At 39.2% G+C, this 14,161-nt stretch overlaps 1 protein-coding gene across 5 annotated transcripts in view; it reads left to right on the forward strand.

Moving 5' to 3' along the window:
- COL11A1 (collagen type XI alpha 1 chain) overlaps positions 1–14,161 on the forward strand; it is a 199,621-nt gene that overhangs the window by 144,186 nt on the left and 41,274 nt on the right. For all 5 annotated transcript variants that reach the window (XM_018558297.1, XM_018558298.1, XM_018558302.1 and 2 more), the window contains 8 exons: positions 1,970–2,023; positions 2,247–2,354; positions 2,618–2,707; positions 3,326–3,379; positions 4,681–4,788; positions 10,629–10,736; positions 11,341–11,394; positions 12,967–13,020. In XM_018558297.1, the coding sequence (XP_018413799.1) occupies positions 1,970–2,023; positions 2,247–2,354; positions 2,618–2,707; positions 3,326–3,379; positions 4,681–4,788; positions 10,629–10,736; positions 11,341–11,394; positions 12,967–13,020 (630 nt within the window). The remainder of the gene's footprint in view (positions 1–1,969; positions 2,024–2,246; positions 2,355–2,617; positions 2,708–3,325; positions 3,380–4,680; positions 4,789–10,628; positions 10,737–11,340; positions 11,395–12,966; positions 13,021–14,161) is intronic.

Genomic DNA, 14,161 nt, shown 5'->3' on the forward strand with positions numbered 1-14,161 from the left:
AGCTAAATAGGGATATAATTACAGTATTATATATGCGCAGAGGACCAAATATATGAAGAAATAATAGCTAGCCAAACGAGACTGCATTACTTAATACTTCCATAAACAGACATTTTTGAATAATATAGCATCCCTAGACAACATAATTCTGATTGGACAGCTTAGTTATGTTACTCATTGTTCATTCACCATTTGTTAAGGTAGCTTACAAATATTTAGTATCATTATTGTCTTTCTTATACGTATGTGAATATAATTACCTTCTTTCTTCCCTTTCCCATCATACCTTTGTTGGTTTTGGGGAAGAGCATGCCATCACTATACTGTTTTCTGAATCACCTAAGGCTAGGTTCACACCTAGGCAACACCTTACTGCGCGGCAATCGTGCACAATTCCGTGCGGATCGCCTCGCGGCCAGGGGTCACTAAGGTGTGAACTGATCATGCTGTGGGTGCGTGTGCTTCCGAACGATCACGGCTAAAACAGCCGCACGTCGTGTATCGCAAAAAAAAGGTACATTTATATTTTTTCTGTGATTGCCGCATGGATGTCACCCAATTGAAATCAATGGGGCCACGCGGCAATCGCTGCCTGCATTGTACAGGACCGTGCGATCCCGGGACCCGCGTCCCGGGTTTTGTGCGGTGTAGTGCAGGTGTGAAACTGCCTTAATGAGCAGAAGGAAGATAAAAAGCAATTAGTATAAATTAATCTACAGAAAAAGCTCAACAGAATGTGACAAAGTTTGCTTTTAATCTATTTAAACCCACAGCTCTGACCAGTATAAATTAGAATTCCTGTGACGACTGTATTCAACAATGTTAAAATGGGTTGAATTATTTTTGAATACCTGAAATCAAGTCAGTTACTATAGAATGTTGACCACTTGTTTGGTCAGCACTCTAAAGATACTGCACTTTGACAAAGGCTGCAAACCTAAAAAAAGAAGGCTACACAAAAGACAACATAGATCCCCATTATGTAAATAGCAGACAAAGCCATTTTCTGGGTAAAACCAGAATTCTTATTAACACAGACAACTAATCCTTATTGAAAAAAATGATTTTTCTGAGGCAGTGTATGAGAGCTTACATTAGAGCTTACAATTAAGTGAATTGTTAGTTTTGTGGCCTTGACATACAATGCTTCAGGGCACAGGGTAGCTGCCCTTTGTCCACAGATGACAGGAACACTGTAGGTTGTTATTTGGAAAATGGTACAGATTACCTATTGAATTTTACTTTTTTTTTCTCTAACCAATTATTTTCCCTTTTGGCTTTCTTATTGCTTAACATAAGTTAGCGAATTGTGTGGCCATTACAATTGCTTGTAAAATGAGAAATGATCATGCACTATGTTTCTCATTATGCTGCACTCTATTAACAGTCTGGATTTGATTGCTCTCTAACAACAAATAGCTGTTTCTCTTTATCACGTGTTTGATAGCATTTATTTCCATGCTGTCATAAGCTCTTATTTTTAGGCAAATGAATTGCTAAATTTATTTATTTATTTAACCTCTTCTTATACCAAGCTGCATTTTGTGCCACGCTGACAGAGAACATGCAGCTTGGCACCAACTAGATGTGCTTCAGCTTGCTAGCACGCACTCTAACTGTCGGAGATTTGGTAAGTAGAAGCAGTATGATGTCACTAATGCATTAGAAGATCTTGGAGCCAACTATTCAGTGTACAGCAAATTATTTCAGTTCTAAACACATTAAAAAATAGGCTGAGACAATTTGCACAGGATACCAAAACTTGAGAGTCCATCTAAATCTTAAGGGTCTTAATACATTGTAAGTGTGGTTCTCTTTAGGCTTTCTCCTCTGAAGTTGTTCCTTCTTTTTACATGTGGGTATTGTGGACTTTAAATCTAGAGAGATTATTTAGAATATATTTGGACCAACAGATATCTTGATTCTCTTAATAAGAAATGGCTATGAACTGTAATCTTCACTTCTTTAGGGTTTCCAAGGAAAAACTGGTCCACCAGGTCCTGGAGGTGTTGTAGGTCCACAGGTGAGTACAGATCATTTCCTTATTTGATTTTCTGACTTCTCTTCCACATTCCTTATTACATCACAACCTCTTTGATCACTATTCGATACAATAAATTGCTAACACATTTTGAATTTGCTGTTTACTATTTTTTTCTGTCAACTTTTATACCTTCTCACCTAATTCTAAAGTGTAATATTTGTCATAGTACATCAAACCGGTCTAATATGTTAATCTTTTGCAGGGTCCAACTGGAGAAACTGGTCCTATTGGTGAGAGAGGTCATCCTGGACCTCCTGGCCCACCTGGAGAGCAAGGGTTACCTGGATCAGCTGGAAAAGAGGGTGCAAAGGTGAGTTTGAGGCTTATTAGAAACAAAGTGGTGGTGCGTGTTCTGCCACATTCTATATAACTTATGTAGACGAATGGTTAGCAACATTTGGTTAGCAACATTTACATTACAATAATATATGCTGCTCCATGTGATATAATTTTGTAATCATTATCTTCACAAGACCAAAATCTACTGATTTGATAGAATATGTTACTGTAGGTTGTATTGTTGAGTAAAATGTATCAGCGTTATTTCATTATAAACCTTGTTTAAATTTACAGGGAGACCCTGGTCCTCAAGGGGTCTCTGGTAAAGATGGTCCGGCAGGCCTTCGTGGATTCTCTGGAGAGAGAGGTCTTCCTGGAGCACAGGTAAGAAGGTGCACCATAACATGAAAAAAGGGCATAACATAGAATTACATTCAGATCATAACAAAGTAAAGCTCAGCTGCATCAATGTTTGAGGTAGCTTCATAGTTTATAAGATATTTGAGTATAATACTTTTATAGTGCTGGATTATTATATTCTGACTGAAAAAAGTACTTTGACGAAGTGAGCATGTTGACATGATTGTAAATACAGCAGTTGCCTTATTTATCGCAGACATCTTCAATATAGTCTATGCTATCATGCAGTAGCTTCTCTTTTATATTTTACCCAAAAATTGGGTAATAATAAATGTTTTATAATTCAATATAGGGGAAATCGTTTTTTTTTTTATTTTCGGTAATTTGTCCTTACTATTGTAAAAAATAAAAACCCCAGTGGTGATTAAATACCACCAAAGAAATCTCTGTGTCCCCAAAAACTGGTATAAAATTAATTTCAGTACAGCATAAATGTCAGTCAAAGAGTTGCAGGGCTGAATACTGAAAAATGGCCTGGACAGGAAGGGGATTTAACACCCCGGACTTCAAGTACTTAAAAAAGATAATATTTATCATATCTAGATGATTTTAGATCATTGCTATCTCTCTTTTTTGTTACAGGGTCCTGCAGGATTAAAAGGTGGAGAAGGTCCACAGGGTCCACCTGGTCCAATTGTAAGTACGAATCTCTCTGTGACTATTGAAGGATATTGTCATTGAGTTTAACAAAATGTAAATGCATATATTATTAATAGATAGCGAGCACCTTTAGTATATAGTGAAAAAGTAAGGTTACCGTAGGACCTGTCTGATGTCTTATAGTTGTATTTATTGTATAGTAAGTACAATTATTATTCAGGATTTTAATAGCCCCAACAGTTTGCGCAGCGCTTTACAATGTAAGAAAGAAATTACAATTACAATACAATTCAAGACAAGATGGTTAGGAGGGCCCTGCCCATGAGAGCTTACAGTCTAAATGGTGATACATGAGGAGGTAGCTGTGTGGGATGAATTGTTTGAGAATATGATGGCTCAGTGGTTAGTTTGAGGTGGGATAGGCTTCCCTGAAGAAATTAGTCCTAAGGGATCGCCTGGATCCTGGATAATCTATGGTACATTTTTATATATAGGTTTTACCTTTTTTGTACCTGTATAGCATATCCACCACATGAAATTTATGTTAGAATTTCAGTTTGCTTTGTATCTTTAGATTGAGATAATTGTTATGTCAGGTGGCTAATCAAAGAGCCTCACATTTAAATGTGAAAGAAATTTGCAAGATAAACCTAATTTATCATAATGCATACAACTAAAATGAAACTCAGTAAGTGTATTTGTTTTTTTCCTGTTTTTGTTGAGCAATAATTATTAGCTATACAAATTAAAGTAGCAAATTTATTTTAAATTTCAAATAAATTAATGAAGGAGTCTACCACATTTACAAAGACAAGATAAAGAAGCTAACTAACACACATTGGAATGCCAATAATAAATGAAATGTAAGCTACAACAACATAGTCAAATGCTTTAACAGGACATTGTCTGGGCAATATATCAAGCCCCAATGGATTTTCAGTAATAGAAGATAGTGCTGGATAAAAAAAAAGTGTCTTAGGACTGCAGGGTAACAATGTAGTCTGCTAGTCCAACAAAAAATAATAGCCATGTAATATATTTAAACAAAGCATATACTAAGTGAATATGCAGGCTGCCATTGCTGATTGCTCCTTCTGAAAAAAGTTAGATGCCTTGCTGTCATGCTGATCTAGTAGATTCAGTAGCGTCTGGCTCACTTAACAGGAAAAGAAACTATGCAAATTAGGACATCTGACTTCACTCTGAATTTGCTTGCTGTATGCTTGTTTCAGCTCAGTGACTCAAAGTATTAAAACATGAGGAAACATGTTGAAACCCAGCTCACTGTGTATGCATGAAAAAATTATATGAATGATTATCTTGATTTTATTTTGTAGGGTTCTAGTGGAGAAAGAGGAGCTGCAGGTGCTGCTGGACCAATTGGTTTACCTGGAAGACCTGGTCCTCAGGGCCCACCAGGACCAGCAGGAGAGAAGGGAGCTCCTGTGAGTATTTCGCTATACTGAAAAATCAGCATTTAATACCTAACCACACCTAAAACATTTGTTGAAAGAAAAGTGTGTCGAAAGCTGTGATATTCATTCTAGCCCCATGTATGATAACCCAAACTCTCATAATGTTTCCAGGAAATTAAAAAGACTAATACAAGTTAGTTAAAGGAATTTCCTGTACATGCCTGCAATGGATTTTAGCCCCTTCCCCCCTCTCTGACTGAATCATGGCAAATCTCTACCACTTCTCAGTGTTGAATCTTGCCTGCTCCTTCCCTTCCCTTCCCTATATATTCCTATTGCCCTATCGCTATGATGGGCTACCTCACTAGGCATCAGGTCCATAACTCTATGCTGCTTATTCTTACTTTCGCTTCCCTGCCTTTTTTTTTGTTTGTTGCTTGAGCAAAGTAAAAAATTCCCTCAATAAGTTATAAGTAATTCTGGTTGGGGATACAGTGCAAAGGACCCTCCCCCAACCCAAACTTCACAGTGATCAGTACTGGTTATTGGCTGTTAGGCACCAAGCGTTGTGTATTGCAATTTCACCCTGTTTAAAACTGAAAAACAAAATGTTTTGACTGGAGTAATGCCACAGCTCATTTGTTATTTCCCCACTGTATTTATTTCAGTTCTGTGACGGATCCCTTTTCTGGCACCCATGAACCTTAATGGACTTGACTTCAAATCTAAAACTGATAAATGCTCTTTTTGGCATATGCTAAGCGTGTTTGAGATGAAGAGTTAAGAGTAGCTAGGCAAAAAATGTATTCTAAGACAACATTTGTAGTTTGTAAACCTGTGCAAAAGCTAAAGTAATATCCCCAGATGAATAAAAGTTGTACTGCATATCTCTGTTAACTCAAATGCCAATTGCTTTCACACAAAGGGGTCTATTCACAAAGCTGCCGAAGGATCTGGCCGTAGCTTCGGCCGATCCTTCGGCTAGCTTCGGCACCAGGACCCCTTCGGTTCAGGAGAACCGAGGGGGTGCTGTACGGGCTATTCACAAAAGCCCGTACAGCCCGCGAAAGCAGCCGAACCATTAGCCGAACCCAACGACCGAGACATCAGCCGAGCATTCCGGCGAACACACCCGATCTTAGATGAGCAACCCGGCGAACCTAACCGATCCCAGCCAATGTATTCCGGCGAACACACCCGATCACGGTCGAGCGCTGAGCCGTGCTGAAAGACGAAGCTGGCCGAGCGGCCGGCCATTGGCCCGCCGACAGCCTGCTTCTGACAGCTGGGCGGAGCCCGCCGTGGTAAGTTGTTCTTTTTGCTAGTCCCAGCTCCCGATGACCTTGTTTATTGTGTTTTAGCTTGTGGAGGTTTTCACTGATTCAGGCAGAAAATCTGCAGAATTGTTATTCAAAAAGAGTGTCAGAAGGTGACACAGAATTTGTTATTGTGAGGTTATAGGAGTACTTGTTGCATACATTAATGGTTTAAATGTAATGTCTGCAAAAGCTGAGCTGCTCATGCAGTATATTGACACAGAGACATTACAACAGTGGGAAAGATGGCAGATTTACTCAGTACAGAGCCAAATAGCAACATGGGAACATAAACAGTAGTTACAATAAAATAAATCATATGCAGTGCAACCTCAAAAAACATGAACAAATTATTAACAGTAGCCAGAAACATAAATAGTCCATGATAACAACAATATACAGTGTATACTGGTGAGAAACACTGTAATTTGTTAAAATACAAAATGTAACCACACTACTGCAGATTCAAACATTTTTATATGAGTGTTTGTAATGCTGTCATACTGTATATTGCCCATGCAGCTTGTGCTATTGTGCAGGTTCTTCAAAGGACAAAGTCCGTGATGTGCAATGGCCATTTAATAGGAGTCGTTATTAGTCACTAGTGGCAGGACCTAAAATGTGCCCCTTTTCTGGAGACCAGCCACTGATCAGAGCACTTGCTTGGTCAGAGGACATGGTGGCATGTTAGTTAGGATTGTCACAGAAGTTCACAGCAGATTCAGATATGGTAGAGGGCTAGAGTGTGTTGGTATGTAGAGGCAAGGTATGGACTTCTTTCTATGAAGTTTATGCCTCTCAGTGGAAATATACACCGACCAGGAAGTACCATGATAGAGTGTAGTATTTTGTTAAAAATGTGTGTGAATAGGGTAACCAACCAGTTATCACAAATCTGCATATTAATTCTGCTTTCCCGTTTAAGCAGTGGGGGCCATTTTTTTTTAAGTCCAATACTTTTTGACTCTGTTGCCATGCACCTACTGCCTGCCCTCTATAGCTCTATCTAGAGCAGCAGCTCACTTACTCAGTAGGTCTCCTGCGACCACCCATGACCATACCCTGCACTGGTTGAATAGGACAGATTCAGTTCTGTGCTCACCTATAGTCTGCCCATGTCCACTTCTTTAGTCAGAGATATTGAAATTAGGAAGCCAACGCAATTTTTTATTCTTTATAAACTTGACTGCTGTTGACAAATGACTCATTGCCATGGATGGTTTATATTTAATTTGAAAAGGATAGCATTCAATAATGTTATTTTATTAAACTCGAGAACATTTCTTTTCATTTAAAAAAAAGGAAAACAGCTATTTGGCTTCATGCCAAAATTAGACAGTGTGAAATGAGTCACATTCATACAGTAGGTTTTATAATTTAGAGGTTCACTAATAAGTGGTGTTGGTTTTTTTAGTATAGATATTATTGCATTCAATTTTCAGTTAAAATTATTTTTTTCTAATAAATAAATAGAACACACAGATGTTACCTTTCAGACAAAGGTACTGATGTATGTATATGTCAATCTTTTTATTTTTAAAGTACAATTGTCTTTGGAAGGTGATCAAATTTTCTGTTCTAATATGCATATTATGACTAACTTGCAGGGATTTAGCTACCCCTATTGGGGCACACCTACTTAATAAGCAACACCCCTCCCCCATTAGGCTTTTAATGAACCAAATGATGGCAAGCCTGTGAGTAAAAAGGAACAGTTTTAGACAGAATGGGATCCTAGACGGAAAAAACAAGGAATCTTCTTATGCTAGTCCATAGTAAACTCTGGACTTTATTGCTAGTAAATCAGTTGCAAATTACCAAAGCCACAGCAGTGTTCTTTTACACCACCAAAAAAACTATAGCCAGAAAGATGCCGTGCTGCCAGAATAGCACTATAGTACAATATTAATGTTAATGGACTGTACTAGAGCACACATCTTCATTAAAGGGGGAGTAGAGGGAAGCTCCATGCTATTTAGTAAGTAGCAAAGAAGTCTGGATTGTGGGCTAGGTTTTCAAGTAGCATATTAAGTAGTAAGTCAGAACTAAAATAAATACATGAATTGCCCCTGCTGGTACTGGTGTTGTCACTGACAGTTTTCCAGATGCATATGGTGGAAGAGTTGGTGGGAAGAAGGCAAGGCTTAGGGATAGCATCTATGGGAACGGTTGAAAGTATAAGATCATCCATTGATCCCCTGGCAGAGATGAATACGTGTTATATTGTCAGCTGTGTGCAACAATGGTGAAGGGCATTGCAAGAGTACTGTTTCTCTGTCAGAATCTTTTGTTCTGGTATCTAGTATTGCATTGACACTATGGGGTCTATTCACGAAGCAGCCGAAGGATTTAGCCGTAGCTTCGGCCGATCCTTCGGCTAGCTTCGGCCCCAGGACCCCTTCGGTTCAGTAGAACCGAAGGGCTGCTGTACGGGCTATTCACTATAGCCCGTACAGCTCCCGAACTTAGCCAAGCGGCTCAGTCGAGCCGAAGGCATATGCCTCGGCTCGGCTGAGTCGCGCTGAAAGCCGAAGCTGGCCGGCCGACAGCCTGTTTCTGACAGCTGGGCGGAGCCAGCCGTGATCTTACGACTGGCTCCGGCCACTTACAGAGAGATCAGCGTCCCTAGTTACCAGCTAACCAGGGACACTGATCTCCAGACAGCAAACTCTCCCGGAGTCTCCTGCTCACGGCCGCCCAGGAGAGATACACTACTTTTTCTTTTTTTTTTATTTATTCTGACACGGAGCAATGTCAGAATAGAAAAATAAAATAAAAATTTTGCCCATAGGAATGCATTGCTAGATTCCTATTGGCTATTTCAATTTGCAATAGCCAATAGTGAACTAGCATTGCACCCACCCTCTGCTGCAGTTCTCCATCAGGTCCATCAGCAGAGGGCGGGTACAATGCTAGTTTACTATTGGCTATTGCAAATTGAAATAGCCAATAGGAATCTAGCAATGCATTTCTATGGGCAAAATGTTTTGTTTTCTATTCTGACACGACTCCGTGTCAGAATAAAGAAAAAAAAAGAAAAAGCAGTGTTTCTCTCCTGGGCGGCCGGGAGCGGGAGACTCCCAGAGCGCCCGGGAGAGTTTTTCGTTTTTTTTACGGCAGCAGAACCACCGGCCAATAGAAAACGGTTGGGCAGAGCTAGCTGTCATTGCTAGCTCCACACAATCGTTTTCAATTTTTTTAAAAAAACTTTTAAAACTATTTTTCTGTTCTGCTGAGGGACCGAGCAGAACAGACAACCCGAATGCCGCTCTGTCACCTTTGGCATTTCTTTGCAGTACTGAGTATTGATTATGTGAGAAATGGCAACCATCTTTTATTAAAAGGAGAGATGCAATGCTCTTCTTATTTATTCCAATCACAGGTTTATCTTTGTTCTTACTAATATGCCAGGCTGAGAAAAGAACAATGATACTTATTTTATAAATTCGGAGAAAAAAACATCAGGCTGGCAACGTATTTATCATTTTAGTTTACCATTTAACATTATCAACTGCTAACCAAATATAACAGTATCAAGCTGCCAGACTGACTGATGTTGGCTATTTCAGCAATAATGAGTAGCCTAATGTAGTTTTAATACCTAATTTATATGTTTTATATTGAAGTAACAGTCACTGGTTGCATAATGCACCATTGAGGAGTGATTCTTTTTTTCTATGGGGACCTTTTGTAAACTCGCACACATTGATGATTTAATTGTTTAATGTTTACCACAGAGGTAAGAAAGCAACTGTGGTGGAGGAGGGCAATTCAGTTTAGCTAAGTTTAGTAGGAGGTAGACACGTTCTTTAAATGTTTAATTTTGCTGAGAAATTCAAATGTTGCTTGCTTGCAATAGTAGGAACCTGGAGGTGGTCTGTTGACCATCCTCATCCCCTGCCTATTTTGGCTATCTTACTGCTTTTGCAAGAAACCTGCACATCATTTGAACTCAATTTGATGACATTCACTGAAATAGGAGTTTATTTCTGTTCATATTTTTTTTAAACTCTTGTATTTTAAAAGGGATGGTAGTGCTGCTTATTTTCCTATTACATCAGTTAGTCTGCATAGTTTTGTTTACCTGCTAATTGGCTCTAATTTTTATCCAGACTCTTTTCTTATGTAGCTGACCACATTACTGTCTTTATTCTTATAGCAGCGTATACCTTCTTTTTATGAAAGTCCTGAATATGTGTTCTAAAGAATGTGGGCTATTGTGTACTGGTTTATGTCCCAGGTCCCACTGACTTGTTGAAACTAGTCCCATATAGATGGAGTACCAGGAGAGTAGACTACACAGTATCTTGTGACCAGATACTAGAAACCCACGTAGAAGAACACATGAGAACTAGGAGAAAGTGATTATATAAAACTCAAATAACAGTAAACTAAGTAGGCCAATGAGAAAAATTGCAATCATTACTTATTAGATCTCCAGTTTTTCAACTGATTTTACTTGTTGTCTGGTGTTTTATTTTAATTCACAATGCTTTTGGTGTTCTTTTTGTAATTTGTGTTCATATAATAAGTCTATACTTTCTTTAATTTAAGGGAGAAAAAGGACCCCAGGGACCAGCTGGCCGAGATGGAGTACAAGGACCTGTGGGTCTCCCAGGACCTGCCGGCCCTCAGGGACCACCTGGTGAAGACGGTGACAAGGTAACACTTTTTTAAAGCCAGAGAATGCTATACAAGTAGCTGTGTTCAGCCAGAGCTCATTAGACAGGTCCTTTGTTCTCAAATAAACATTAGTAAAACAGACTATCACAAATGTGGAAGGATCAGATATTGTAGCCAGAATCAGGCCCATTTTAGTACTATGTATGAGGGGCAACACTTCCAAGTTTATGAAGTCAGTAATGCTACTGCCATAGTTTGATGATACAGTCTGCTAAATGATAATACTTCATCAAGACCAGTAAAGTTGTAATATTTGCTCATATTACTTTCATTTTTTGAACCAATTACTCTGCCATTTATACACCAGCAATAAAGTCACTAATGTCAGCTTCTGAGATCTTATTGGTAATGTTTGCTGACCCTTCCTGTCATTACCTGTCTGAGCCACTGATCATTTATTTAAACCTCCATTAGAATTAGCAGAAAATCCCAGGGAGTCCCACACTAATCAATGCTGGGATTAAGCTGTCAGAATATGAAGAGGAATCGATAAACACAGTGCCAGCTCCTTCCCATTACAATGACGTTCACACCCATATACTTCTGGGATATCCCCTAAAATGACCACCTTATCTGTTTGCAGGGTGAAATAGGAGAGCCTGGCCAGAAAGGAGGAAAAGGAGACAAAGGAGAACAGGTGAGTGTATAAATATGGTCTTTCTTAAGGTTTGTCTTAATCAAATACATAAATGCTAAAATACATCTATTACAAGCTATGTAAACTGGCTCCATTCCCCATTATTCTAGATGTCACACTCGTATTGATTTTTAATGCTTTCACATGTATATAACTACACAAAGCTACTCCTTAAACTAAAGTAGAAGTACACATATACAGTATATAGCCATTTCCCAAATAAAGAAAGCTTGAAAAAAGAAGTAGAACTGAAAGGAACATAATATAACCAATACGAGTATACTATATTTCCAAATCTGCCCATATGGCTGCATCTACAATTCTAACCCTGCCAAAGACAAGCCTCGGGGAAGATTAGTGGTGCAGAGACACTTGCCTTTGTTGATGAATGTTGTTTAAAATTGGAGTTTTTAGTGTGGGCTTTTAATGGGAAAGTAAAGTATAGTGAGCACACGTTTCGAGTTTTTATTCAAAGTGTTTACCTTAAAATGACTCTTGGTGGGACTTTCACATTCTTTCTCTTCTATTATTTCCCTTTTGCAATAAATATAGAGCTACATGGATTAACCACTAGTGACTGTTCTATATTTACCCTCTTGTTTAATTGTTGTAATAAATATCAGCCACACAGAAAGTGCATTCTTTGCAATAGGTTGACATGCATTCTAAGATAGAACAGTAAAGCACAACCACCACATTTCACATCAGCCACAGGATTTGCATATTTGTCCTTTAGTAACCACCAATATAGAAGGCAGCCCCATTAGCAGTCAGGGAACTGAACAGCCTATAAAAACAGAAAATCACAGGGCTTCTGCCCTAGTGTAAAATCGTTTATTAAAATGATAAAAAATAGTATGAATCGTACTCACAAACATTGCATCTTGAAAAGCGCCAAGTGCGGCTATGCTGCTGAATACGAATTACGTGTCATTTAGCCAGGATCGGGAGATCACACAGATCAGTAAGTCTCTCCATCCCGACTGTTGTAAGCTGAACATGTTTTGGGGGCCATGCCCCCTTCATCAGAGCATCTAGCACAGTAAAGCACAACCAGTTTGTAGCTCTGCAAAGCAGGAAACAGACCCTGTGTATGCAATAATTAAAAAAGAGCTTTCCCTATACAGTTATGCATTGTGAATAGTCACAGATATTTTGTGGCACACAGGAACATTAAAACATTCTAGACTGAACATTCCAAAGTTTTTAATAGTGTGTATGGAATGTCTAGATAATTTTATTCATGGCATATCCATGCTTAAAATACTACAGCACTGCAGTTATGTTTGCTGTTGAATGCATGTTAATGAACGTGTTTAATTCTGATCCGAATGCCGATCTGAATAAAACCAAAATGTTGATGGTTTCCTAGTTTAACAAACGCATTATACGTGTACCCTTGAGTGAATACAAAAAAAGGGCAATTGTAGATAAAGAGTAACATTTATAATCCTCAATTGGAGCCTTCGGCGTGGATAATACTCATAATAAATTATTTAGATGAATAATGGAATAAATGTTTAAAACTGTATTGAATGAATCATAGCAATGTATTTCTTTCTATGTTTATAGGGTCCACCAGGACCAGCCGGTCTTCAGGGTCCAGTCGGAGCTCCCGGTCCAGCTGTAAGTGATTTAATGATGATTATTATTATTATACAGGATTTATATAGTGCCAACAGTTTGCACAGCGCTTTACAATATAAGGAAGACATTACAATCACAATACAATTCAAGACAAGATGGTAATGATAATGCTAATTCTGAAGCAGAGGCACGATTGCTAAGTACACACTTGAAATAAAGTAATGGCTACTTCTTTCATTGCAAAGGATCTATAATTCTTTACTGCCAGCTTTGTGATCGAGGCTTCCCTGCCAGACAGCATAGTCTGGTCCTCGACCTCTGCTGCGACAGAGGCAGAGCTTTAATATGAACACACCGTTATCCTAATGATATTTACAATGAAAGTGCAGTAGCACAGTGATGAGGTCCTCCCTCTTCTTACTTTGCTTTCTACTTCGGTGAATACACTCATTATCAGTACATGACTGTCAGCACTGGCTCATAGAACTGGCTGTTTCTCCCCCCCAGCCTAAGTGCATCTGTACAGGGGATTACATAGGATTACCATGATAAATACACTTGTAGGATCAAAATTACCTTTAATTTAATTAATACATAACTTCAATAATTGGTGTTGTATGACTCCCTGATGCTTGACTTTAAAATCTTATTTCAGAAAAGGTGAGTCTATGATTGTATTAGCTAGGTGGACAGTGAATCAAGAACAGTTGTGCATAAGTCTTCTTTTTTTACTTTGCAGACTTTGACTTTGGAAGGAGGCAGGCAGAGGGTACAACATTTAAATAGAGGCTATAAATCTGGCAATTCTAAAATTAGCAGGAAGGGCTCGGGAGTTTAGCCATGCTTGTGGGCTGGGGCAAGTACCTGTGATCTGTGGGACCTATGTTAAACGTTGGCAGGGCCCTCCCTATAATGAAGCAGCTTGAGGCAGTAGTCTCAGGTGGGCATCTTATTAGGGAGGCGGGGGTGGGAAGCAGCAGAGGGGCGGCCACAGTGTCCTAGGTTGCTAAGAGCTCTAAGCAACATGTGATGCTCTGTCCGGCTTCCCGTCCAGCTCAGAGACGTCATTGTTTGCCAGGGAGCTGAGCGGAACGCTGTGGCTGGAGTCCTGGCAACCAGTGATGTCAGTGAGCTGGGTGGGGCTGGACATAGAGCTGCAAACAGGCACAACTCTAACAGC

The sequence above is a fragment of the Nanorana parkeri genome, unplaced genomic scaffold (genome assembly GCF_000935625.1).
Source record: "Nanorana parkeri isolate BGI_ZX_2015 unplaced genomic scaffold, ASM93562v1 scaffold330, whole genome shotgun sequence".
NCBI classification, from domain to species: domain Eukaryota; kingdom Metazoa; phylum Chordata; class Amphibia; order Anura; family Dicroglossidae; genus Nanorana; species Nanorana parkeri.